General features: G+C 47.3%; 1 protein-coding gene and 1 long non-coding RNA gene across 3 annotated transcripts; one reads left to right on the top strand and one right to left on the bottom strand.

Annotated features, from left to right (window-relative positions):
- Positions 1–798: 798 nt before the first annotated feature.
- LOC114639972 lies at positions 799–6428 on the bottom strand. Its single transcript, XR_003714091.1, has 4 exons — positions 6387–6428; positions 5716–5835; positions 2308–2510; positions 799–1993 (listed from the first exon to the last, which is right to left on the bottom strand). It is a non-coding gene; the product is annotated as an uncharacterized LOC114639972 (long non-coding RNA).
- Bcat2 (branched chain amino acid transaminase 2) lies at positions 1495–18735 on the top strand. Of its 2 annotated transcripts, none has more exons than XM_028788813.1 (11): positions 1495–1738; positions 6700–6774; positions 7048–7251; positions 14099–14209; positions 14293–14412; positions 14587–14750; positions 16827–16969; positions 17128–17213; positions 17429–17569; positions 17644–17718; positions 18342–18735. In XM_028788813.1, exons 1-11 carry the CDS (start codon positions 1715–1717, stop codon positions 18378–18380), a joined length of 1182 nt encoding a protein of 393 aa, XP_028644646.1. In that variant the 5' UTR covers positions 1495–1714; the 3' UTR covers positions 18381–18735. The 2 variants fall into 2 exon arrangements, with proteins under 2 accessions (XP_028644646.1, XP_028644647.1); XM_028788814.1 differs by lacking the exon at positions 1495–1738 and adding an exon at positions 1854–1916.
- Positions 18736–23767: the final 5032 nt, after the last annotated feature.

The following is a 23767-nucleotide window of genomic DNA, read 5'->3' on the forward strand; positions in this document are numbered from 1 at the left end:
TCTCTCTCTCTCTCTCTCTCTCTCTCTCTCTCTCTCTCTCTCTCTCTGTTTGTTTTTGTCTTTGTTTTTGGTTTGTTTTGTTTTTCGAGACAGGGTTTCTCTGTGTAGCCCTGGCTGTCCTGGAACTCACTCTGTAGACCAGGCTGGCCTCGAACTCAGAAATCCGCCTGCCTCTGCCTCCCAGGTGCTGGGATTAAAGGCGTGCGCCACTACCGCCCAGCATGTGTGTGTTTTTAAATGATTTCTGGCACCAATTGTCTAACCACCTCTGAACCTCTGAAGCCTTAAAGATGGAGCGCTATGGATGAACGGTGTGGTTCACGCCCCTAAGCCGCAGGCTGATGTGAAGTCCTGTAATAAACTGATGTATGAAATTGTTTTGAGCTTCACTGTCTTAGGAAACTTGAAGGAGGCACAGGGATCCATGGGCCCTTGACCCCCCCCCCCCCACACACACAGGAGCGCTTGTCTCAGAATTACAGTGACCTTGTTGTCTCCTTGTGCTGAATGAGGCGTCTTATCGCCTACCCATCACCCTCTTTCTGCAAAGTCCTATTCTTTTTGTCTCATTTATTTGAGACAAGAGTCTAGGTTTCTTACTTAGAGCATGCTTTTATATTTGCAGCAAACCTCCTGCCTCAGCTTTCAGGGTGCTAGGATCACAAGCAGGTACCTCAGGCCCGGCTTGAAGTACACTTTCTCTAACCCACTGGCATTTACAGTGAGCAATTCCTTTTTATCAACGCTGTCTGACCCTTGCTTTGGCCACTTTGCCACCGCTGACAGTTCCTGTGAAGATGTGTTGTTGTTGCTTTATTTTTAGAAAACCTTTTTATAGCAAGCAATAGTGGCACACCTATAATTCCAGCTTGGGAGGCAGAGGCAGGAGAGTCTTTGTTTGAGGACAGCCTGGTTTACAGAGCTGGTTCCAGGACAACCAGGGCTACGCAGATAAACTCTGTCTCTAAATAAATAAATAAGAGAAAGAAAAGTGTAAAAAGTTTTTGTGTCTGTGTACTGCTTGCATGTATGTAAGTGTATCATGTGCGTGCCTAGTGCCTGTGGAATTCAGAAGAGGGCGCAGGATCCCTTGGAACTGGAGTTACAGGCAGCTATGTGGGTGCTAGGAGCCGAGCCTAGTCCTCTAGAAGAGCAGCCCAGTATTTTTAGCTGTTGAGCCCTCTTTCCAACCTCCTTTTGTTTTGAGACAGGGTCTTACCAGATAGCCCAGGCTGCCCTGGAACTAATTAGGTAGATCAGAATGGCTTTGAACTCACAGAAATCCTCCACTTCTGCCTCCCAAACGCTGCGATTAAGACGTGTGCCACCATACCCAGTAATATTAAAGGTCTGCGTCTGTTCTCAGTGGTTAGAACGCTTCCCAAACATGCATGAGGTCCTAGGTTCGGTCCCCAAGCACTCAAATGCAAAACAAAAGCCAAGGTAAATGCCTAACTGGGCGTGAGTGCGGGTGCGGTAGAGGATGGCAGGGTGGAGACAAGAAGAGAGAGTGTACGATAGTTCTGGACTGTTCCAGCGCATGTTCTTCACAGCAGAGCCTGGGTCCCTGAGGTCCTATCACTAAGAACGGCCTGGCAGAAGTGAGGCTTGCAGACAGCAGCCATCTGCGGGAGGGGGCGTGAGCAGGGCGGGGCCGGAATGCCTTTCACCAGGCCGCGCCCCAGGCGGGCACAGTCACTGGCCGCACGGGATCATGGCTGCAGCCATACTTGGGCAGGTGGGTACGTGGCCGACCGGCGCCGGGGCCCTGGGGAACCTGATGGGGGGCTCACTTCCGGGTGGATCACTGCCGTGCGGCCTTTCCGGCTTGGCGTCATTCCTCTGTGCCTCGAGTTCCGCTGCCCAAACAGAGGCGGATGGGCCCCTTGGAAAGGAGTTCGGGGCTTTAACGGGCGGTACAATGGGTAGACACGAGTGGGGTGCGAGAGGTGTCTGAACCGGGAGGTCGGAAGTGGGGAGCCCTGGACGAGTGCTGTAATGGGAGAAGTACAGGGTGGAGTGGATGCGGGGAAGTTGTGCCTGGGGCTTGCAGCATGCATGTTTGAAGGACCAGTCGCTCTTGGGTTCCTTTAGACAAGGGGCCCAGGACCTCTGGGACTTAGTGTATGACTTGGCACAGGGACTTGGGTGGGAATCGGACCCAAGATCCTATTTCTTGGAACAAAAAGCACATATCGACGTGTGGGGTGTCTGAGGCTCTCTGTATCTGGGTTTGTAATCCCAGCCAAGCTTCTGTCTGCCCAAATGATAAAGATCCTCCAGACAAGTACTTCAGTCAGTGCTTACCGATGGTGTCAAGCAGCAGAGTTCTGGACAATATATGTTCTTTTTGTTTGTTTGTTTGTCTCTTCGAGGCAGGGTTTCTCTGCATACCCTCAGCTCTCCTGTTGCTCTGTAGACCAGGTTAGCCTCAACTCTGCCTGCCTCTGCCTTCTGAGTCCTGGAATTAAAGTCCTGGGCCACCACTGCCGAGCTTGAGAGTCTGTGATCTTAAGAGAACACGATAAATAAGTGTGCATACAGCTGGTCATAACCTTGGGAAAAAGCGTTCGCTGTTAGCTTGCACCTGATTATCACACGTTCTTACTCCAGGCTGGTGAATTCCTGAACAAACCTCTTAAGTCTCACAGTTCTTAGTGACAGACAGAAATGTCCTATGCAGACGGTCTTGGAATATGACAGGGACAAGGATCTAGGCTCTGACAGTGTGGTGGTCTTAGATGGGTTCAGCTATGCCATACTGGACCAATCTCCTATTCTAATGGGACAGATCTGGGTTCTGAGGAAGACAGTTTTACCCTGTAATGGAGACACTCTGAACACGAGCCTGCTCAGAGCTATGAGTACCTAGTGGTGAGTGCTCACACAGTGAAATTCTGGGGTATAAAGAAACCTGCTGGCTGGGGTTTGGCAAGGACTATCTTGCAAGGTCTAGCCTAGACATTGGGAAACTTCTTGAGTTTGAAAGAAACAGCTCTTTGACTTGCCAAGGACAATCCTAGGCTGGAGAGGGGAATCTGTTTTTGGGATGGGGCAGGAAACAACCCTGGGCTGTGTTAGGACACCACATTGCTCTGTAAGAGGCGATCCTGAGGTGACTGTTTCAGAGCTTTGGACTTCTACAAATCTGATGGAGAGTCTGTCCTATGAAGAGGACAGCCTGGGGCTACTTGAGGAGCAGCCCTGGAATTTAATGAGATAGCATGGTATAGGGACAGTTATCAGAGACATGACAAGACCTCACTATGATAATTACTGTGCTTACCTTTGATGTGAGAGTGCAGCTTTGACAGGACCACCCTGATCTTTGATGGGTACTGTGTTTCAGTTCAGGGGTGCTGGGATGTGAAAGGAACCCAGCCAAACCCCTCAGACAGCACACTCCCCTTTAATCTCTGAATTCTGCTTCCATCCTTTCATACGTCCTTCCTGAAGCCCTTCTACTATCTAGCCTCTTTCTTTAGGCTTAATTCCTATCCTATGGGATGGGGGAGGGGTGTTCTTTGAGCCAAGAGAAGATTGTTGGCCTTAGAGAATTGCTCCAGGAAGACAAAGGTAGCACTTCCGAGGTCACCAAAGTTTTGTGCCAGTTCAGACTCTGGACCTTGGCAGGATGCCTTCTCTGTGCCTCAAGGCTGTGTGATGTTTTTCTCCTTCCCTTCCCCTGGATCTCTTTAGCTCAGGCTGGGCTTGAACTTGAAATCCTCCTGCTTCAACCTCCCAAGTTCTGTGACGATTGAGAGTTTCTTTGATTCTCTGCTTTTCTCTCCCCGTCCCCTAGTATTACCCACCCCTGCCCCTTGCCCCATAACATTTTTATTTATTGTATGTGGGTCCTGAGTATCAGACTCAGACCCTCAGGCTTGCTGACAGCTACTCTTACCCAATAAGTCATCTCAGTGGTTCTCTCTCTCCCTCTCTCTCTCTCTCTCTCTCTCTCTCTTTTGGTTTTTCGAGACAGGGTTTCTCTGTGTAGCCCAGGCTGTCCTGGAACTCACTCTGTATACCAGACTGGCCTCAAACTCAGAAATCCACCTGTCTCTGCCTCCTAAGTGCTGGGATTAAAGGCGTGCGCCACCACTGCACGGCTAGGTCCTCTCTTTATATTCATAACTCTCTTGACATCTCTCAGCCTCTGGTTCTTTTTTTCTTTTCTTTCTTTCTTTCTTTCTTTCTTTCTTTCTTTCTTTCTTTCTTTCTTTCTTTCTTTTATGAGATAGGGTCTCACATTGTAGACCAGGGTGGCCTTGAACTCAGAGATCTGCATGCTCCTGCCTTCTGAGTGCTAGGATTAAAAGTGTGTGCCACCACCCTCGGATCCCTCATTCCGCATTCATCATCATCTATGACAGGGTCTTATATAGGCCACACTGGCCTTAAACTTGCTACATAGTCAAGGATGCATTAGAGTCCGGATCTTTCTTCCCTTGTCTCCCAAGTGCTGGGATTACAGGGTTTGTGTGCTGCTGGGCAAGAAATAAACCCAGGGAGTCCTGCGGGCCAGGCAAGCACTCTGCAGCCGACTACAACCCCAGCTCCGTCTTTTGTTCTCCATCACCTTAGTATCTCTTTTCTGTATTGTTCAGCTTTTCTGGTTTACTCTACTAAAAAGAAAAAAAGAGTATTTTTGGTTCCCTCTGCTCTCCTGCCTCCATGCTGGCTGCCCTACCCAGGGCGGTTGTTTTATCCCCACACTGTGAGTGTCTGACGCAGGGTGGCAGTGTTAGGCAAGCTGTCACCACACAGAGACAATGAGGATCTGAGATCGCCCCAGCAGCCCTTGGGTGCCACACCATTCAGACCACATCTGAGAGCTGGAAGATGTGGACATAGTTGGTGAGGTGCTTGCCAGACAAGCCTGGAGGCCTGAGTCTGATCCCTGAAACCCACACGGTGACTCACTCTGTCATGTCTGTTTGTTGTTTTGTTTTTTAAGACTAGGTTTCTCTGTGTACTCCTGGCTGTCCTGGAACTCACCCTGTAGACTAGGCTGGGCTCAGATTCAGAGATTCCTCTGCCTCTGCCTCCTGAGAGCTGGGACTAAAGGTGTGCGCCACCACCACTCATTGTGACTCACCCTTAAATACCATTGTTGGTGAGCTGGAGATTGTAGAAAGCTGAACCAAACTGGCAGGCTCCAGGACTCAGTCAGACTCCTTGCCTCAAGACAGGATGGGCTAGGGCCATGGTCACATGCCTTTAATCTCAGAACTAGGGAGGCAGAGACAGGAGGATCTCTGAGATCAAGGCCACCAGCTTTGTCTACACAGTGAGTTCCAGTACAGCCAGGGCTACATAGTAAGACCCTGTCTCAAAATGAACAAACAGAAAACAGAGTGAAAGTCACCCGAAGAATGATGTCTGAGTTTGACCTTCACAGACACGTGCACAAATCCACATATACACTTTCACATGGTATGCGCGTGCGCACACACACACACACACACACACACACACACACACAGAAAGATCTTATCTGAACCAGGTATGGTGGCACACATGGCTGTCATCCTGTCTGGTGCAGAATCTAAGACAGGAAGATTCTTACTTCACACACTGGACTATAGAGTGTGTTTGCGGTCAGTGGGCAACTTAGTAAGACCCTGCCTTAAGCCCTCTCCCCTCTAAAGAAGGAAGGAAGGAAGAAAACCTGTGTCCTGGTGCAGACTTATCCATATGACATTCGAGACTCACCCATTGATCAGTGACCTCTGCAAGACTCTCCCATTTCACTGGCCACGATCAGCTCTCCCAGCGGGAACAGGCTGTTATCCTGTCTTCCTCAAACTTAGGACTCAACTGCCTCTCCATGGTCTGCAGAGAAAAGCATGACACCCAAATATCAGGAAGTGGCCACCCTTGTGTACACAACCAGCCCTGAATTCCATGCTGACCTCGGGGAATGTCAGCAGGGATGTGTACCGTGAGCATTTTCAATGGCTAGCACATGGTTGCCCTTCAGCTGCTGACAGTAAAGGGCACAGCAGTCGCTGCCCGGTGTGAGGGTATTCCAGCTGTGTGGCTGGGCTGGCTGTAGCAGTTGCAGCCAGCTAACCGATATTCCTAAGGAGTAAGCATTAGAACGCCTCTGTCTGAAGGAAGGGCGCTGGAGTCTTGTAGTGTTGGGTCTAAGGGAGGAAGGTTAAGGACCACTGGGTCGGAAGGAGGAGGGCTGGAGTCTGCAGCTCTGGGTTTGATAGAGAAGTACACGGGTCATTACTCCTGAGTCTGAGGGAGGAGGTCAAGGAGCCTGGTTCCCGGGGTCTGAGGTCTGGGCTGCTGAATTCTGGGATAAACAGGACCTATTCTTTTCTAACTCTCATCAGGTTTTGCCCCCCACCCCCGATCCAGGAGTGTTCACTTACCTGCTCACTGTCTCTGGTCGTTGTCCCGTCTAAGCTGTCTACAAGCTGTGGCCAAAGTTCTCTAGTAGGAGGCACGCCTCTGTCGACTTTGCCCTGCATGGTGGATGGTGGAGGGGCTGGAGCTGACTTTAGTTTTTCTAGGGATAGGCACCCTGGTCGGGACTTGGGCAGAGCACAGGCTGTCTAGAATGCACTGAGATTGTGACAGAGCTGACTGTAGGGACCTCCCAAGCAAGAGGTGGCAGACAGGTGCCAGGACCTCTGTTCTTTTTGGCTCTTACCTTGGTCATGTTGATTTCTCTCTCCACCCTAGGTCTGGACCCGAAAGCTTCTGCCTGTTCCCTGGCTTCTGTGTGGGTCCAGAAGATGTGTGTCCTTCAATTTCAAGGTAAAAGGAGGACCCTGGGTCTAGGGGAGGAAGGCTGGGGTCTGTGCCCCTGTGTCTGAGGGAGAACAGGACTCACTTGCATGTATGCATCTCTCAGAGGTCATCTAACTGTTGGGTGCTGTGAAAAGCTAACACTGTGTTTCTTGGGTGCCTGCTCCTTTTCTGTGGGTCTGAAGCTGAGGCTCCACGGAAGTTGTAATCTCTCAGGTTGATGACTCCAGCTCCTGAGGTGCTGGTTTTTTCTTGTTTTTGTTTTGTTTTGTTTTCTCTCAGGCTGCAGACCTCCAGATTCAGATGACCAAAGAGCCACAGAAGAAGCCAGCCCCTAGCCAGCCACTGCTGTTTGGAAAGACATTCACGGACCACATGCTGATGGTGGAGTGGGACAGCAAGGCAGGCTGGGGCCCTCCAAGGATCCAGCCCTTTCAGAACCTCACACTACACCCAGCCTGCTCGGGTCTGCACTACTCTCTGCAGGTGGGACTGGCTGCTCCTCTCTCCACCCTGCTGTGTGCCTGCGTCCGCTCTGCTTTCACCTGACTGAGTTCAGCTCTCTGGGTGCTTTGCCTGTTTGTTCCTCTGTCATCTTTTCCTGAGATCACCTGTGTTCTGGGACACAGATGAGGTGACAGTCAGTTCCTGAGATGAGCAGATGGCACTTTGTCGGAACTCTGTGCTCTGAAAGAAAGTGAGGTTCTCCCAGCAAAGATAAAAATGTAGAAGGAACAGCTTATGCAGGTAGGAGAGCTAGGTCAGCAGACCTATGAGGTCTTAGTGTAGCGGAGGAGGCTTAGGATGTCAACAGGGCCGCAGAGATGAGAAGGTCAGAAGGTCTGAACAGGGACAGGACCAGCCTGGATATAGTAAGAGCCCTCTCCAGCTCTGTGGGAGGTGGTGTAATTACAGCACTCAGGAGGTTGAGGCAGGAGGATTCACAGTTTTGAGGCTAGCCAGGACTCTGGAATGAGATCCTAAGCTGGAGTCTTAGGGTCTAGCAATCTTGATTTTCCTGTGAGAATCATTAAGGAGTCTTGTCATCTTCACTGCTGCAGCACAGATTTCCATCCGACGGTTGTAACCATGAAGACTTCTATGCCCACCCTAGCTCCCAAATAATGACACAGAGGGTTATATTTACAATGCTTAGGTTTGCTTCCCAACTAGCTCTTAAATTAACATGTGTATACTGTTCTGTTTGTCACATAGCTGTTTAGTTACATCTCTTCAGTTTTATCTGTCTGGCTTCCTCTGACTTGGGTGGAAAATCTCTTTCCCAGAGAAATCTTTCTCTTTCCCAGAGTGCTTTCCTTTTCCGGAAGTCCCACCTTCCTATTCTTCCTTTTGCTATTCACCTTTTTATTTTAACCAATCAGAAGGTGCCTTAGGCAGGCAAGGAAGGACAAGAGACACATCTTTACACAGTGTACAAAAATCATCACTCTAGCATCTCCCCATTTTAGTCCAATAAAAGGCTCTTTCTCTAACATCAATAAGCTATATACAGTAAGAGCAATTGTGAAAACTATCAGGTAAAAATTACACTCACAGTCCATATGCATTTGGTGAACTTGAAGAAAGTACTATACTATCTATCCTATCCTGATGAGTCCAAAGTTCTGTACCTAATTCACTTTCTATCAAAACTTGCATTTATCAACCTAAAAATATCTTCTTAGACCTTAAATTATTTTCCTAAATCTTAAACAACTTAAGCTTAATTGTGAGACTATAACTATCTAGTCTTCAAGCTCATCAGAAACCTAAGATGGATAAATATTACCTGAGTAAACAGGAAGTGTAGAGCAAGCAGCTTACAAAACTATAGAAGTGACAGAGGTTGCTGGATACCTGGACAGTCACTCAAGATGTCACTGTGTCATTGGAGCATTATCTTCACCCTGGCCCAGTATGTGACAGACTTTTCTGTGAAGCAGAAATTATGAAGGACTGGCCTACCTCGTCTCGGCAAAGTTTGGCAGTTGACTTCCCAGCGTCTTGCTTGTCCACAGTTTGGACAGCATGCAATCAGCCGTTGAGGCAAGGACAGTCCTTTGTCTGGTGGCAACTTTGCCGCATAGAAGCAAACTCCATATAGAGGTTCTTCGATGCCCACCATCTTCTTAAAAGTAGAATGAGGTGCTGTCAGGGGCAAACATGTCTCAGTGTCATGAAAAGCCATGTGTTAATAAAACATCTTTTTTGTTGTTGTTGTTGTTTTACAAACAAGAACAGGGTTTCTCTGTATAGCCCTTGCTGTCCTGGAACTCACTCTGTAGACCAGGCTGGCCTTGAACTCAGAAATCCATCCACCTGCCTCTGCCTCCCAAGTGCTGGGATTAAAGGCATGCGCCACCACTGCTCAGCATAAAACATCTTTAAATGCCATATTCTGTAGGTCGCTGAGGTTTTTAAAGAGCATCTACCTATCTAAAGTATATCTGAGTAGGCAAAACATTGCTCGTTTCTAGCTATTTACTCTCTGTTTAATTTTGGAAACAGGCTGGAGGAATGACTCAGTGGTTAAGAGCACTGTCTGCTCTTCTAGAGGTCCTGAGTTCAATTCCCAGCAACCACATGGTGGCTCACAACCATCTGTAATGAGGTTGGTGCCCTCTTCTGGCCTGCAGACATACATGCAGGCAGAATGCTTTAAATCTTTAAAAAAAAAGTATGAAAGTAATTTTGGAAACATCTATAAGAGGCTAAATAAAGCTTATTTCTGTAATGAACTAAACCAGTACCTAACATGATCATAAGTTTGACTGACTGCCAACTTACATTTTTAAAAAAGAATTCTTTATTTTATGTATATGAGTACACTGTAGCTGTCTTCAGACACACCAGAAGACTGCATTGGACGTCATTACAGATGGTTGTGAGCCACCATGTAGTTGCTGGGAATTGAACTCAGGATCTTTGCAGGAGCAGCCAGTGTTCTTAGCTGATGAGCTATGTCTCCAGCCCCCAGTTTACATTTTTTGTTTATCCTAAACAGTTTGTAATAGTAGCTTTTAAGGACTAGAACTTTACATTATGTTTTAAAATGAGTTGTGTAGGTACAATACCTAAATCAAGAATTGAAATATAGTATACAGTATATTGTAGCAAAATATAACCCTAATTTTGTATGAATATACAAAACCCATGCCAAATGTAAAATATTTGGCTTATTAATATTTTTTAGTCTAAAATTAGATTCAATAATCTACCTTTTTTAATCCTATTTTTCTTATATTCCCCTCGGTTCTTTTCATCTCCTCTCCCTTCCTTCTTTTCTCCCTGACATTAGATAAGAGAGACAGGAGGACAGAGGAAAGAAACGAGAAAGAGGCCCCTCTCTACTTTGTTTTCTCCACGACCAAGATCATTAGCAACATGTAACCAACCCACCTTACACAGCAACAAACATCCATCACCCACAGAAAGACCAAAAATGACCTAAAAGAGGTAATAGACATTTCTGCATTAACACGTGTATGGAATGTGCAGTGTCCACACGTCAATTACAGGTGACTCTCGGTTCTGTGTTTGAGCAGGTGAAAGGTATCAAAAGATATCAAGCTTTACAAGTCTGAACTGTAAAACCAAGCTGCACTATAAATCTCCATCCATGCCACTTGAAAGGGTGGCATGATTAGTCCTGGGGAAATAAGATTTATGCTTAGATGACAGGCTGCTTTAAGACATTCATGTCTCAGCCAGTCTCAGAGCTGTTCCCATGGAGAGGCGTCAGTGTATATTCTACCTATTGTATGTTCCTTTTGGTTTCTTTCTTCATGTGTATAGCCAAGATTTTCAGGAGGTTTCCCCTAATCAAATCTAACTTTATTAATTTTGAAGGAATCCATAGCTTTTCTTCTCCTTCTGAAACACAGACAAAACCTCTTCCCAATGCAACACATTTCCTGCCTTACATTCTGAAGTTAAGACATCCCTAAAGTAAATAGGCTGGTCTATTTCAGCAGGTTTTTTCCCCCTGTAACCCAATGTCTCTCAGCTGCTGCTGTTTTTTGTTCATCATCATTTAAAAATGTTCATCAAGCTTCATGTTATCTATTTTTGGGGGTCGTTGTTACCCCTTTCTGTTTATTCAGTTTTTGTTTTTGTTTTTTTTTTCCTTGGTTTTTCGAGACAGGGTTTCTCTGTGTAGCCCTGGCTGTCCTGGAACTCACTCTGTAGACCAGGCTGTCCTCGAACTCAGAAATCCACCTGCCTCTGCCTCCCAAGTGCTGGGATTAAAGGCGTGTGCCACCACCACCCGGCTCAGCATCTCTTTTAAAGTACGAATAGATCTTTCTACTACAACTCCGTGTCCTGTAGGACCGTGTAGTGTAACTATAATATGCTTTATCTTCTAATATGCAAACAAAACTGTTTCATTAGTAGAGCTGTGTGCTGGGGCACTGTCAGTCTTCAGGCTGGACACAAGCGGCATGAGCCGTTTAGTTCCTGTCCACCACGGAAAGACTGTTCTCAACAAAACTAGAAAACTCAAAGCCTGCTAGGACAAACAGCTGTTCAAAACTTACCATTTAGCAGAGAGATAGAGTAGCTCTTATGGAGAAAACAAGAGATTCTAAAGATGCCAAAAGTCAGATATTTTGGCAAACTACTCTAAGTGATAAGAACTCAAAGTTATAATTACAGTTAGGTGGAATTGAGATTGAAGGCTTAGTAGATACACGAACAGATGTAACAATAATTTCACAAGATTCCTGGAATCCAGCCTGGCCACGTCAAAGGGTACACAACTCCTAAAAACTGGGACATCGCCTCGGGTAAAACGAGGCCTAAAATGGATTGGATGCTTAGAACCATAAGGTAGATAGGAAAATTAAAGTCACGTGTGGCTAATGTCATAAATCTATGGGGAAGGGATCTGCTGCAGCATTGGGAAGCACAGATTAGCATTTCTCCAGTGTTAGACACAAAGAAGAGGAGAAATTCCTAATAAAGAAAAAAAAATGTTACTGAAGACAGGGACAGTCCAGGCTGTCCATAAGCAGGATACAGCAGAGGCTGATTCTTAAACTTTACGTTTGGGAGCTACTGCTGATGGGTCACCAGCTGCCCTACCACTAAAATGCAAACTGACAAACGTGTTTGAGTAGAGCAATGGCCTGTGACAAAAGGAAAGTTACAGGCACTAGAACGGCTGGTCCAAAAACAGCAGCAGGAGTCTCTCTCCTTCCCAGAGTCTTGTCTCCTGTCTCTCTCTCTCTTTCTCTCTGGAAGTCCCACCTTACTATTCTGCCTTTTACTATAGGTCTTAGGGATTTTATTTAGGCCAATCAGAAGGTGCCTTAGGCAGACAAGGAAGGACAGAGAGAGACATTACACATTACACAGTGTACAAAACATCACTCCCACAGTCAGTACTGTTCGTTAGGTAGTCACCTATTGTTGGCCATTTGGGTTCCTTTCAGCCTGAGATAGAAAAAAAAATGTTGTAATGAAGAACAGTCCTCTTATCTTTTCTTCTGCATGCAAGTGTATCTCTCTGCCCAATTTCTACGCTAGTGAGTCAAAGGGCAAGCATGCTATTTTGAACAGCATTGCTACAGTGTTCTCTTTAGAACTTGTATCAGTTCCCACACTCATTGCCCAAGCCTGTTTTCAGAAAGAAGCCTTGCCAAAGAGCCATAGAGTTTTTTAAAGTTCTCAAAGTGGTGGGTGTGATGCACACCTTTAACCCCAGCTCTCAGGAGGCAGAGGCAGGCAGATCTCTGTGAGTTTGAGGCCAGCCTTGTCTACAAATCGAGTTCCAGCACAACCAGGGCTACCATTAAAAAAAATTATCTGTGTGTGTTAGTGTGTGTGTGTGTGTGTGTGTGTGTATGGGCAGAGGGTGACAGCTAGTGGGGTGTCTTTCTCAATTGCTCTTCATCTTGCTTTGTTATTGTTGTTTGTTTGAGTTTTGACTGTGGCTTCTGGGGGACTAAGCTCAGGTCCCCAGGACTGGACAGCAAGCACTTTACTAACGACCATCTCCTCCCAATCCTCAACTTCATTTTAATTTGCACCCCCTCAATTACAAATGATGTTGGGGCCCTGTAGTTAAGAACATGTATTGCTCTTGCAGAGGACTTGGGTTCAGTTCACAGCACCCATATCAAGCAGTTTCCAACTTGTAACTTCAACTCCAGGGGATCAGATGTCTCTGGTCTCATAAGCACTACAATTATATGCATATACCCATACACAGACACACACTCATATGCAAAATTAAAAAGAAAATAAATCTTTTTGTTTGTTTGTTTTTTTCGAGACAGGATTTCTCTGTGTAGCCCTGGCTGTCCTGGAACTCACTCTGTAGACCAGGCTGGCCTCGAACAAGAAAATAAATCTTAAAAATAATATTTTGAATAAAGTAAATGATGTTGGCCCTGTAACATGCATCTAACCCATTGATGCTCATATGTATGAAAGTCCCAAAGAGCCGGGTGGTGGTGGCACACGCCTTTAATCCCAGCACTCAGGAGGCAGAGGCAGGCGGATTTCTGAGTTCGAGAGTTCGAGGCTAGCCTGGTCTACAGAGTGAGTTCCAGGACAGCCAGTGCTACACAGAGAAATCCTGTCTCGAAAAACCAAACCAAAAAAAAAAAAAAAAGTCCCAAAGAACTGTTAAAAAAAAAAAAAGTCCCATTGATATTTCCTTTTCTGTAAACTGTCTCTCAGGCTGTGACTTCTACCAACCTGCAATTTGTTTTAAAAGATTGTGTTTTAAATGTATGTGTATGAGTGTTTGTATATACAGTGTGTGTGTGTGCATATATATATGTGTGTGTGTTGCATATATATGTGTGTGTGTGTGTGTGTGTGTGTGCCACTGTGCAAGCAGTTCCTGTAGAGCAGGGCATCAGTTCCCTTGGAGCTGGAGTTACAAGTTATAGATGATTGTGAGTCACCATGTAAGTACTGGGAATTGAACTTGGGTCCTTTGGAAGAGCAGTCAGTGCTCTTAACCACTAGGCCATCTGTTAGCTCCCTAGGATATATTTTTAAAACTATGTAGTAGAACTTTGTATATTAAGTGAACCCTTTTTTCCCCCTTGCATGGGGTGTTTTTGAGACTGGATCTCTCCCTATAGACCAGGCGTCCCTCGAGCTGGCCTTAACTGCTCGTGATCTCCCTTTGTCCCCTGAGGAGTTGAGATAAGAGGCTTGCCTTACATGCCTGCTTTGTCCTGTGCTTTCTGGCATCTCCATGTCTCTCCCTCCATCACTTTGCCCTTCTCTGTCTCCATGTGCAGCGATGTGTCTCTTGCTATCTCGATGCTATGGGGCTCATTCTTGAGCACCCCTCCCCTTCCTGTCCTTGCAGGTCTTTGAAGGCTTGAAAGCATACAAAGGCCGAGACCAGCAGGTACGACTCTTCCGGCCCTGGCTCAACATGGACAGGATGCTACGTTCTGCAAGGCGACTCTGCCTTCCAGTAAGTGGCCAGTCTGTCCTAGGAGAGAGGGTAGAGGGTGGTAGAGAGAATCTGGACCCCTGACTCCTATGGAATCCACCCAGGACTTTGACAAGCAGGAGCTGTTGGAGTGCATCCGCCAGCTCATTGAAGTAGACAAAGATTGGGTTCCCGATGGCAGTGGAACGAGCCTCTATGTGCGGCCCGTGCTGATCGGGAACGAGGTAGGCACTGCCGTGGGAGCTTGGGACATGCGCATCTCTGTTTGGGAAACACACAGGCTGAGCCTGGACTCTGAGTTCTGAGGGAGGAGGCTGGGCCTGTAGCTCTGGGTCTAAGGGAGGAGGAAGATGAAGTGAGAACTCCTTGGTCTGATGCTGCCCCTCTGCCCATCATAGTCCTCGCTGGGTGTTGGTATGGTCACACAAGCCCTCCTGTTCGTCATTCTGTGTCCTGTGGGCTCCTACTTCCCTGGAGACTTCATGAAACCTGTCTCTCTCCTGGCGGACCCCACATTCGTCAGAGCCTGGATAGGTGGAGTTGGTTACTGCAAGTTGGGGGCGTAAGTAACTTCCCACATGCCCAGGGAGTTATGCCCTGGAGCCGGAGATGCTGTGAGAGGCCGAGCCATAGTGCTTCTTGTGCTTCTTGGTTGGGGCTGGGCCTGGGTTCTGGGATGGAAAACTATTGTCACTGGCTCTGCAGTTGGGGTCTGGGCTTTCTTTGTGTCCTTTGTCATCCCTGGTGCCTGATGCTAAAGGTGAAAGGACTCTGAGGTACCTTTCATTTGAACAAATGAGCTCAGAGATGGGTGGGTCAGTAGGAAGACCAAAACTGAGCCTCCTGGAAGCCTCTAGAAATAAGATGAGCCTTAGGTCTTCCCAGGTCATCTGTACTGCACTGTCTCCATGCATAGCTCCCCCAACATGACTCGAGCCCCAGTCTCTATTCTGACCCTATGGACTTCCCAGCATTCTGTGTTGCCAAAGGCCCTGACACAATATCTTGTTGAGGAGGTGGCCAAGTCTCCTGGGATGTTGGAACAAAGAAGTGTGGACACACAGGAAGGCTATTCAGGTCATCTCAGAACACATCTGTGAGATCTTCTGGGGATGAGGCCAAGACAGCCATACCCCCTGAGGGCAGTGAGGCTGGTGGGCACCCTAGTGTCCAGATCTGCAATCTCAATCACAGGGTCTTGTGAAACCTTCATTGAAGAGGTGAAATTTCACCTGTGGTTTCTTGGCTACAAAGGTAGTAAGAGAAGCCAGGCATGGTGGCATCCAGCCATGTGTGTCATATAGTTATAGCTCTGCAGTAGAGTGAGGCAGGAAAGCTACAGAGAAAGCTGTGGGGTGGGCCTGGAGAGATGGCTCAGTGGTTAAGAGCACTGACTGCTCTTCCAGAGGTCCTGAGTTCAATTTCCAGCAACCACATGGTGGCTCAGAACCATCTGTAATGGGTAATCTCTGTAATAAAATAAATAACTAAATCTTGAAAGGAAGAAAGGAAGGAAGGAAGGAAGGAAGGAAGGAAGGAAGGAAGGAGGCTGCGGCCTGTGGATCAGCAGTAGAGCTTATGCCTAGAATTCTCCAGTGAGGGACTTTGGGAGTGGCTTCTTGGTCAAACCCCTGCCTAGAATCTCCAAAGAGGGGTTAGGGTGGAGCTTGGTGATAAGAATATTTACCCAGTATATGGAGATCCTGAGTTCAAACCCCATTACCCAAAGAAAAAGAAAAATGTGGCAGATACTTTCTGACCATGCTTGGCACAGGAAGAAAAACAAGAACAGTTTTTGCACAAGGCTCAGAACGTGGGCTAGGATCCCAGCCTAGGACACTGAGAGCCTTGTATGAGTAAGAAAAGTCTGGTGTGGCTAACACACTGCAGGCTAAAACCACTACAGTGAGAGCCACTGTAGGAGTGCACAGCTGTTATCCTAGCACTTGGGAGGAAGGGGACAGAGGGCCAGGGATTCAAAACCAGCTTCAGCTGCATGGTGATGTTGAGGGCAACCTCTTACCAGAGAGTCTGCCTCAAAAACAAAACGGTTACCAGTTGGGTGTGGTAACATGCCATCCCCACCCCCTTTTCAAGATTTATCTGTTTTATGTATGAGTACACTGTAGCTGTTTTCAGACACACCAGAAGAGGGCATCCCATTACAGATGATTGTGAGCCACTTGTGTGGTTGCTGGGAGTTGAACTCTGGAAGAACAGTTAGTGCTCTTAACTGCTGAGCCATCTCTCCAGGCCCAACATAAGTCTTTAATCTCAGCAATGCAGAGGCAGGGGCAGACTGGGCTACAGAGTGAGTTCCAGGACAGCCAGGGCCACACAGAGAAACTCTGTCTTGAAAACTAAAATAAAAAAAGGAAAGTCGAGCAGAGCAGTGATGCTGTATGGTGTCACCACGACTGTGATCTTTATTAATATCAGGCGTTGAAGAAAGGAGGAGCTGGAGGCAGGAAAGGCAGCCGAGAGCAAACGGGGCCCCAACCTTGACCCCAACTTTTAGGTTAAGAAGTCTGTCCTGCAGGTTTAGAGGGCCACTGGACTGTGAGTTGGGGGAGGAGACTCCTCCTGTTGTGGGGAGTATGGGGAATTCTTTGCCCAGTGTGACCAGGCTGCCCTCCAGGAATTATGGACCCACTGTGGCCGTGCAACAGGAAGCCCAGAAAAAAAGCTGCGAGCAGGTTCTCTGGCTGTATGGGCCGGACCACCAGCTCACGGAGGTGGGCACCATGAACATCTTTGTCTACTGGACTCATGAAGACGGAGGTGAGCCTACACATGTCCCAACCCACACCCTGTATGAAGTCCTGCCTAATTCCTTCGGGGTCACGACGTCTTGGAATCCTGGGCAGGTGGCTTCTAAAAGAAAGGGGAGATCATGTAAGGGTGGGAAGCAGTGACGCCCATCTGTCATCCTGACTTAGTACTGGAGCTGGCAACCCCCCCACTGAGTGGCATCATCCTGCCTGGAGTGGTTCGACAAAGCCTGCTGGATCTGGCCAGGACTTGGGTAGGGCCTGTGTGGCATCTGAATCTTTGGACCAGAATGTGTTGAACTGTGGCAGAGTGGTGGACGCCTGGCCCACTGCCAAGCCCTCTTTTCTCTGGGTCTATCTCTCATCCCTGGGCCTCTGTCTTTCCCAGCAGCCTTAGGGAGGGAGTGATGGTGGTCTGCAGCAGGGCAGGAGTCGGGTACTGGAGTGTTTCTGCGCCCTTGTTATGCAGGGTGAGTTCCGGGTGGTAGAACGCAAGATCACTATGAAGGAATTGAAGCGGGCGCTGGAGGAGGGTCGGGTGCGAGAAGTCTTCGGCTCAGGCACTGCTTGTCAAGTCTGCCCGGTGCACCAAATCCTGTATGAAGGCAAGGTGAGACAGAGCTGCCAGGGTAGGTGGGAGAGAAAGAGGGGGCGTGCCCCATCCTCACAGCCCGCTTTCCTCAGCAACTCCACATTCCGACCATGGAGAACGGGCCAGAGCTCATCCTGCGCTTCCAGAAGGAGTTGAAGGCTATTCAGGTGAGCTCATGACCTTTCTGAGCAACAACTCTGATTAATGGCTTCTCCTCTGAATACCTGTGGTCAGAAGCACGGGGACTTTCTGTGCCTGTAGGGCTTGCATGAGTCTCTGAGGCTTCGGATCCTAAAGACGGAACCCCCTTTTTCATGAGACTCTGTGAAGCTGGCCACAGAAAAATGGGCCTCCCATGACTCTCTAGGGTTCTAGGCTGTCCCTTTGGCATGGCAACACTTTTTCCCTTGCCCCTCCCTGGCCTTGAAGGATTCCTCTCACAAACCTCTGGTGCATTCCCAAATTCTTGTGAATGCATCAGAGAACCTCTAGAGAACCTCTGGGCTCATTTCCCAGTGAGCTGGATCTAAGGTGACTGGGTATCCGGGCCTCATGATGGCACCTAGCACAACACATCTGAGATGAAAATGCCTTTCCCAAGAGCCTTCAAGGCTTTGCAACTCCCTACCTTGATGGTCCCTCGGAATTGTTGGTGGGTCTCCGGGTCAAGGACTACACTTCCCATAAGGCACCGGGGCATAGCTCTGCGAGCAGTCAGCTTGCAATGCTCCAGGGCCTACTGGGAGTTGTAGCGCAGCTGTCTCATTGATGCAACTTCGTTGTCCGGCAGTATGGAGCCAGTGCCCATGATTGGATGCTTACGGTGTGACTTTATGGGCTGTGCCCTCCCTGGTTGGATCCGCTGACTTGCCGCGTTCAGCCCAGCGTCCTCGCCTCCCAGAGACTCAAGAGAAGTGCAATAGGGAAAGGTCTGCCCAGATGCTGGATCTTTGGCACCCTCATGTGGACGTTGCACTCCAAAGCCTTAAGGGCGGAACCCACGCAATTTGGACCCCACCTCAAATTTTGAGTCTGGGGGTTCAGCTGTTCCGGGTCCTGTTGTTCAAGGGAGAACCTTGGTTTCTTCTCTGTCTCCGTTCTTGGGCCGGATCCCCGGTGCTCTTCGTGTCCCCCCACCCCCTCGTCCTTGCTGCAATTTTGAAATAAAATGCCAAAGAACAAGACATTGGCTGTCATGCTCTAAGCGCTACCCTGGGACTCTGGGGGCTTAGTATATTTTCTTATCAGGGACCCAGCTTGAGGACTTCTCTGACCTGAGGGTTCCTTCTGTTCTTTAGAATCAAACCCATTTACTATTCCCCTGTCTTGGGTACAGCCTTACAGTGGCTACGCCAGATCTCTCAGGATCTCTTCCCTTCTTACATTTCATTGGTTCCCAAGCCCTGTTCCCGGAGCCCCTGACTGCTCTGTCCTTTCTTGTGTTCCCCCTTGGCCTGACTTCCTGGCCTGTTCTTCTGTCAGGTCATTTGCAGTTTGTGTGATGGGCTGTAGTCAAAGCTGTTATGGGGTCTGCTTAAATCCAACATAAATCTAGGTTGGAAAGATGGCTCAGAGGTCAGAGTACTGGCTACTCTTCCAGAGGTCCTGGGTTTGATTCGCAGAACCACATGGTAGTTCATATGCCTCTAGAATAAGATCTGGTGCCCTCTTCTGGCCTGCAGGCATATAAGTCAGGCAGAACACTGTATGTATTATCAACAACAGCAAAAAGCCATAAATCTATCATAACTCAAACACCAGGTCAATGTAGATGATAAAAAATTTATTGTAATGAAGCCGATACTGATCAATCAGACTTGGGAGCGGAATACATTGTTCACTTAAGCATAACCGGTTGAGCAAGGGAGTTTCCATCAAATAGGACAGGAATTGGTCTGGGCTTGGGAACATGAACTTAGTTTGATCCTGCCAGAGATGGAGAAGTTGTCCTTGATATGTCTGGACTCAGACAGCTGTTTACAACAGAAGCTGTTCAGCTGTTGGGAAGTCCCCAGCTCCCCCAGGGCCTGAGACATTAAATTTTGTTCTGATGATTAAAGAAGTGTAAAAATGAAAGAGTAGTAGTATTGAGAAGTTTCTTTTGCTTGTTCCCAACAAAAGCCACTTGGGTTCTTTGTAACTTTCCTGTGTGCCCAGTGGTGATTCAAAAGTGGCCCATCCATCTCTCCAGCCTTATATGAGTGAGTATGTATGTGTACAACACTATATACACACACACACACACACACACACACACACACACACACATATATATATATACAAACATATAGAGAAAAAAACAAAAAAAAATTTTTTTTTGGTTTTTTGAGACAGGGTTTCTCTGTGTAGTCCTGGCTGTCCTGGAACTCACTCTGTAAACCAGGCTGGCCTCGAACTCAGAAATCTGCCTGCCTCTGCCTCCCAAGTGCTGAGATTAAAGACGTGCGCCACCACCACCCGGCCCAAAAAACTTTTTAAAAAGAGATTTATTTATTCATTTAATTTATGAGTACACTTTTGATGTCTTCAGATACACCAGAAGAGGGCATCGGATCCCATTACAGATGGTTGTGAGCCACCATGTGGTTGCTGGGAGTTGAACTCAGAACCTCTAGGAAGAGCAGTCAGTGCTCTTAACTGCTGAGCCATCTCTCCAGCCCCAAAAAACTTTTCTTAATTTATCCATTGTGTACATGCACCTGTTTTTGCCATGATCAGATGACACCTTTCACAGATTTTCTCCTTTTACTGTGTGGTTCAGGGGAAGGAATTGAGATTGTCAGGTTTGACAGCAAGCTGAGTCATCTCAATGGCCACAAACCAAAGATTTAAAACACCAGTAAGTCTGTGTAACTAAGCCCTGGGGAAACGCTCAGATCAGAAGCGGCTGCCTGGTGCCACCTGGAGGCCAGTACAGGACACAGTATCTGTTGGGAAGAAAGGCACCAAGGAAGAATAGTTTACAGAATGAGCTTCCAAAAACAAATGTCTATGTGTTAATGATTAAAATATCTGTATAACAGCTACATGAGGGATTGTTGAAAGAATAACTTTAAGTGATTTTTTTTCAGCAAACAACTTTTTGTTTTTGCTTTGTTTTTTTTTTTTTTTTTTTGAAACAGGATGTCTCTGTGTAGCTCTGACTGTCTGGGGCCACTTTAGGCATGGAATCCCATGACTAATCCAAGGACTCTGCACGCGGAGGCTGGAAGGTCAGAAGTTCAAAGCTTTTCTGGGCTACTTAGGGAGTTCATGTTTCAAAACAACAACAATAATGATCAGCTAGACTCCTATTGGCGTCTGACACTGCTTTTTCTCATTATGCATATTTTTAATGTTAATATCAGAAAGTACAGGCACTAGCTGCCAAGACTGACGGTGTGAATTTGATCCCAGACAACTGATGTGCTCTCTCTCTCTCTCTCTCTCTCTCTCTCTCTCTCTCTCTGTCACACGCACACACACACACACACACACACACACACAGAGGCATATACTCACACTCAACTATACACTACAGAGAATTAAAAACAGGAGTCAGATTGGAAATCGTATGTAAAAGTACACAGCAGTTATAGACGAATTGTGTAAACAACTCAAATGTCTACCGACGGTTATAATAATTAAAAGTTGTATTAACCGTGTGTCTTAATTAGGGTTTCCATTGCTATGAACAGGCAACATGACCAAGGCAACTCTTATAAAGGACAACATTTAATTGGGTCTGGCTTACAGGTTCAGAGGTTCAGTCCATTATCATCATGGCAGTATCCAGGCAGACACTGCTATAGGAACTGAGTTCTGCATCTTATTTGAACGAAAACAGAAGAAGGCTGGCTTCCAGGCAGCTAGGAGAAGGGTTTCAAAGCTCACCCAAAGTGACACACTTCCTCCAACAAGGCCACACCTCCTAATAGTACTATTCCCTGTGGACACCATATTCAAGCTCCAGGGTATAGTGGAACACACCTATAATCCTAACTTTTGGGAGGCAGAGGTAGGTAAATCTCTGTGAGTCTGAGACCATTCGGTTCTACAGAGTAAGTTCCAGCACAACCAGGGCTATGTAGAGATGGTAAGATGGTAGTTTGTGTGTGTGTGTTGCATGCACTTGAGTGTGCAACTATGTGCATCTTCTGTGTGCATTCAGGGTGGAGTGTGAGTGTGTATTCATGTAGGACCAGAACATGAGCTGAGGTGTCAGCCTCTATCACTGTCTTTCCTTTCACTTAAGACAAGGTCTCTCACTGAACTGAAGGCTCGTCATTTGACTGATTGTCTAGGGAGCTGGAATGAGCCTCTCGCCACCACACAACACTAGGGTTACATGTGTGTGCAGCCATGCTGGGCTTTTCCCGTGGATGTAGGGGACTTTAGCTCATGTTCTCATGCTTGAATGTCAAGTTCTCTTACCCACAGAGCACCTCTCCAGTTCCTGTTTTGGTTTCTGGGGTCCCACATCCCAGGCTGGCCCCCAAATCGCTACGTAGCAAAGAGTAACGTTGCACTTGCAACCCTCCTGTTTTTACCAGCATGCAGTGGTACTGCCATGCCGGCTCACAGTGCATTAGGATTGCTATTCATTCACTAAGGGAGCAAGACAGAGACACACACCATAACATGAGTGAACCCTGAGAACGCTAACTGGAGGCAGCCAGGCACAAAAGGCCATTGTATGATTCTTTACATGTGTGAAGTAGTTTTGGCTTGTCTGGCAGGGAAAAGACAATGGGACATAGCCACGTAATGGGAGCAGAATTGCCCTTTGGGGGGGTGCTGAAGATACTTGGGAACTAGACAGATGATAGTGGCTTGACTCCGAGGTCACACTAACCACCCTGGCACTGTGGGATTCCCTTCATCTCTAGTTACAGATAAGAACTCTGAGGTTCTGGTGACAGGCCACTGAGGAAGCCCAGGCTTCGCCTGTGTCTATGTGGCTAACCTCATAAGCCCAGCGTTTGCCTGTGACTTTAATTAATTTTTGTGTAGCAGGGGTTGAGCCTAGCACCACATGCTGGGAAAATTCTATATCCAGCCCCTGCCTTCTTTTACTTGTGTGTGTGTGTGTGTGTGTGTGTGTGTGTGTGTTTCTTTCTTTGAGACAGAGTCTCATGTAGTCTAGGCTGACCTGGAAATTATATACAGGGCTGACCTTAAACTTCAAGTCCTGAAAAAAAATTAAGCCCTGAGCATTTCATCCTTGGTTAACCCCCCTAATTCCTCCTGCCTGTTCTAGTCCTCAGATGGCAGCTACTTGGGGTTCTCCTCCACCTTGTCCATTTCTTCAGAGAAAGTTGTTGTTGTTTTTTTGTTTGTTTGTTTGTTTTTTTGGTTTATCGAGACAGTTTTTTTCTGTGTAGCCTTAGCTGTCCTGGAACTCACTCTGTAGACCAGGCTGGCCTTGAACTCAGAAATCTGTCTGCCTCTGCCTCCCAAGTGCTGGGATTAAAGGCGTGTGTCACCACCGCCCGGCCAGAGAAAGTTTGAGAGCTCCATCTAATCCAATTGCTGACTACGCATGACACATCTGATCACTAGGCATAGTTACAGACACTGAAGCAAGCAGCTGCTTTCTGAATGGATTGGTGCAGAACCCTGCAGGGGTAGATGGATATGGCCTCCTTCCTCCCCACTGAGTTGCATGCAAAGGACCCAGAAAGATGGTCTGTGAAGAGTATTCATTACTGTGAGGTGAGATCACACTTCTATATATACACATGCCCAAACCCTACACACGAACACACATCCTACATGAACAAGCACCATGCCCCACATGTACATGCATGGGCAAACACACACACACACATACACACACACACACACACACACACACTTCATACATGCACCCCATCTCTTCCAATGAATAGGACACATGCTATTCAAGGTACCAAACAATCCACAGTGACTGGTGTTTTCAGCTGTAGCAAACCTGGCTCAGTGGTGGAGAACATGGACTTTGAGGCCAGAATCCTGATGACATTTACCTTGGTGGCTTGACAGGTAGAGCAATGGTCAATTTTACACGTCAGCATAGTCAGACGTCCCTCATGTGACTCAGATGAAGAAGGCTCCTGGAGGTATGACTGATGTCTGCAGTGACCACGGACATCACAGACCATCAGGGCGGGATCAGACCACAGACTGACTTTATGAGCAAATCTGAGGTCCTTTCTATAGAGGACATGGGTGTCAGAGACCAGACAGATACAGTTT

This window comes from Grammomys surdaster, unplaced genomic scaffold, assembly GCF_004785775.1.
Source record: "Grammomys surdaster isolate TR1022 unplaced genomic scaffold, NIH_TR_1.0 125769, whole genome shotgun sequence".
NCBI lineage: Eukaryota > Metazoa > Chordata > Mammalia > Rodentia > Muridae > Grammomys > Grammomys surdaster.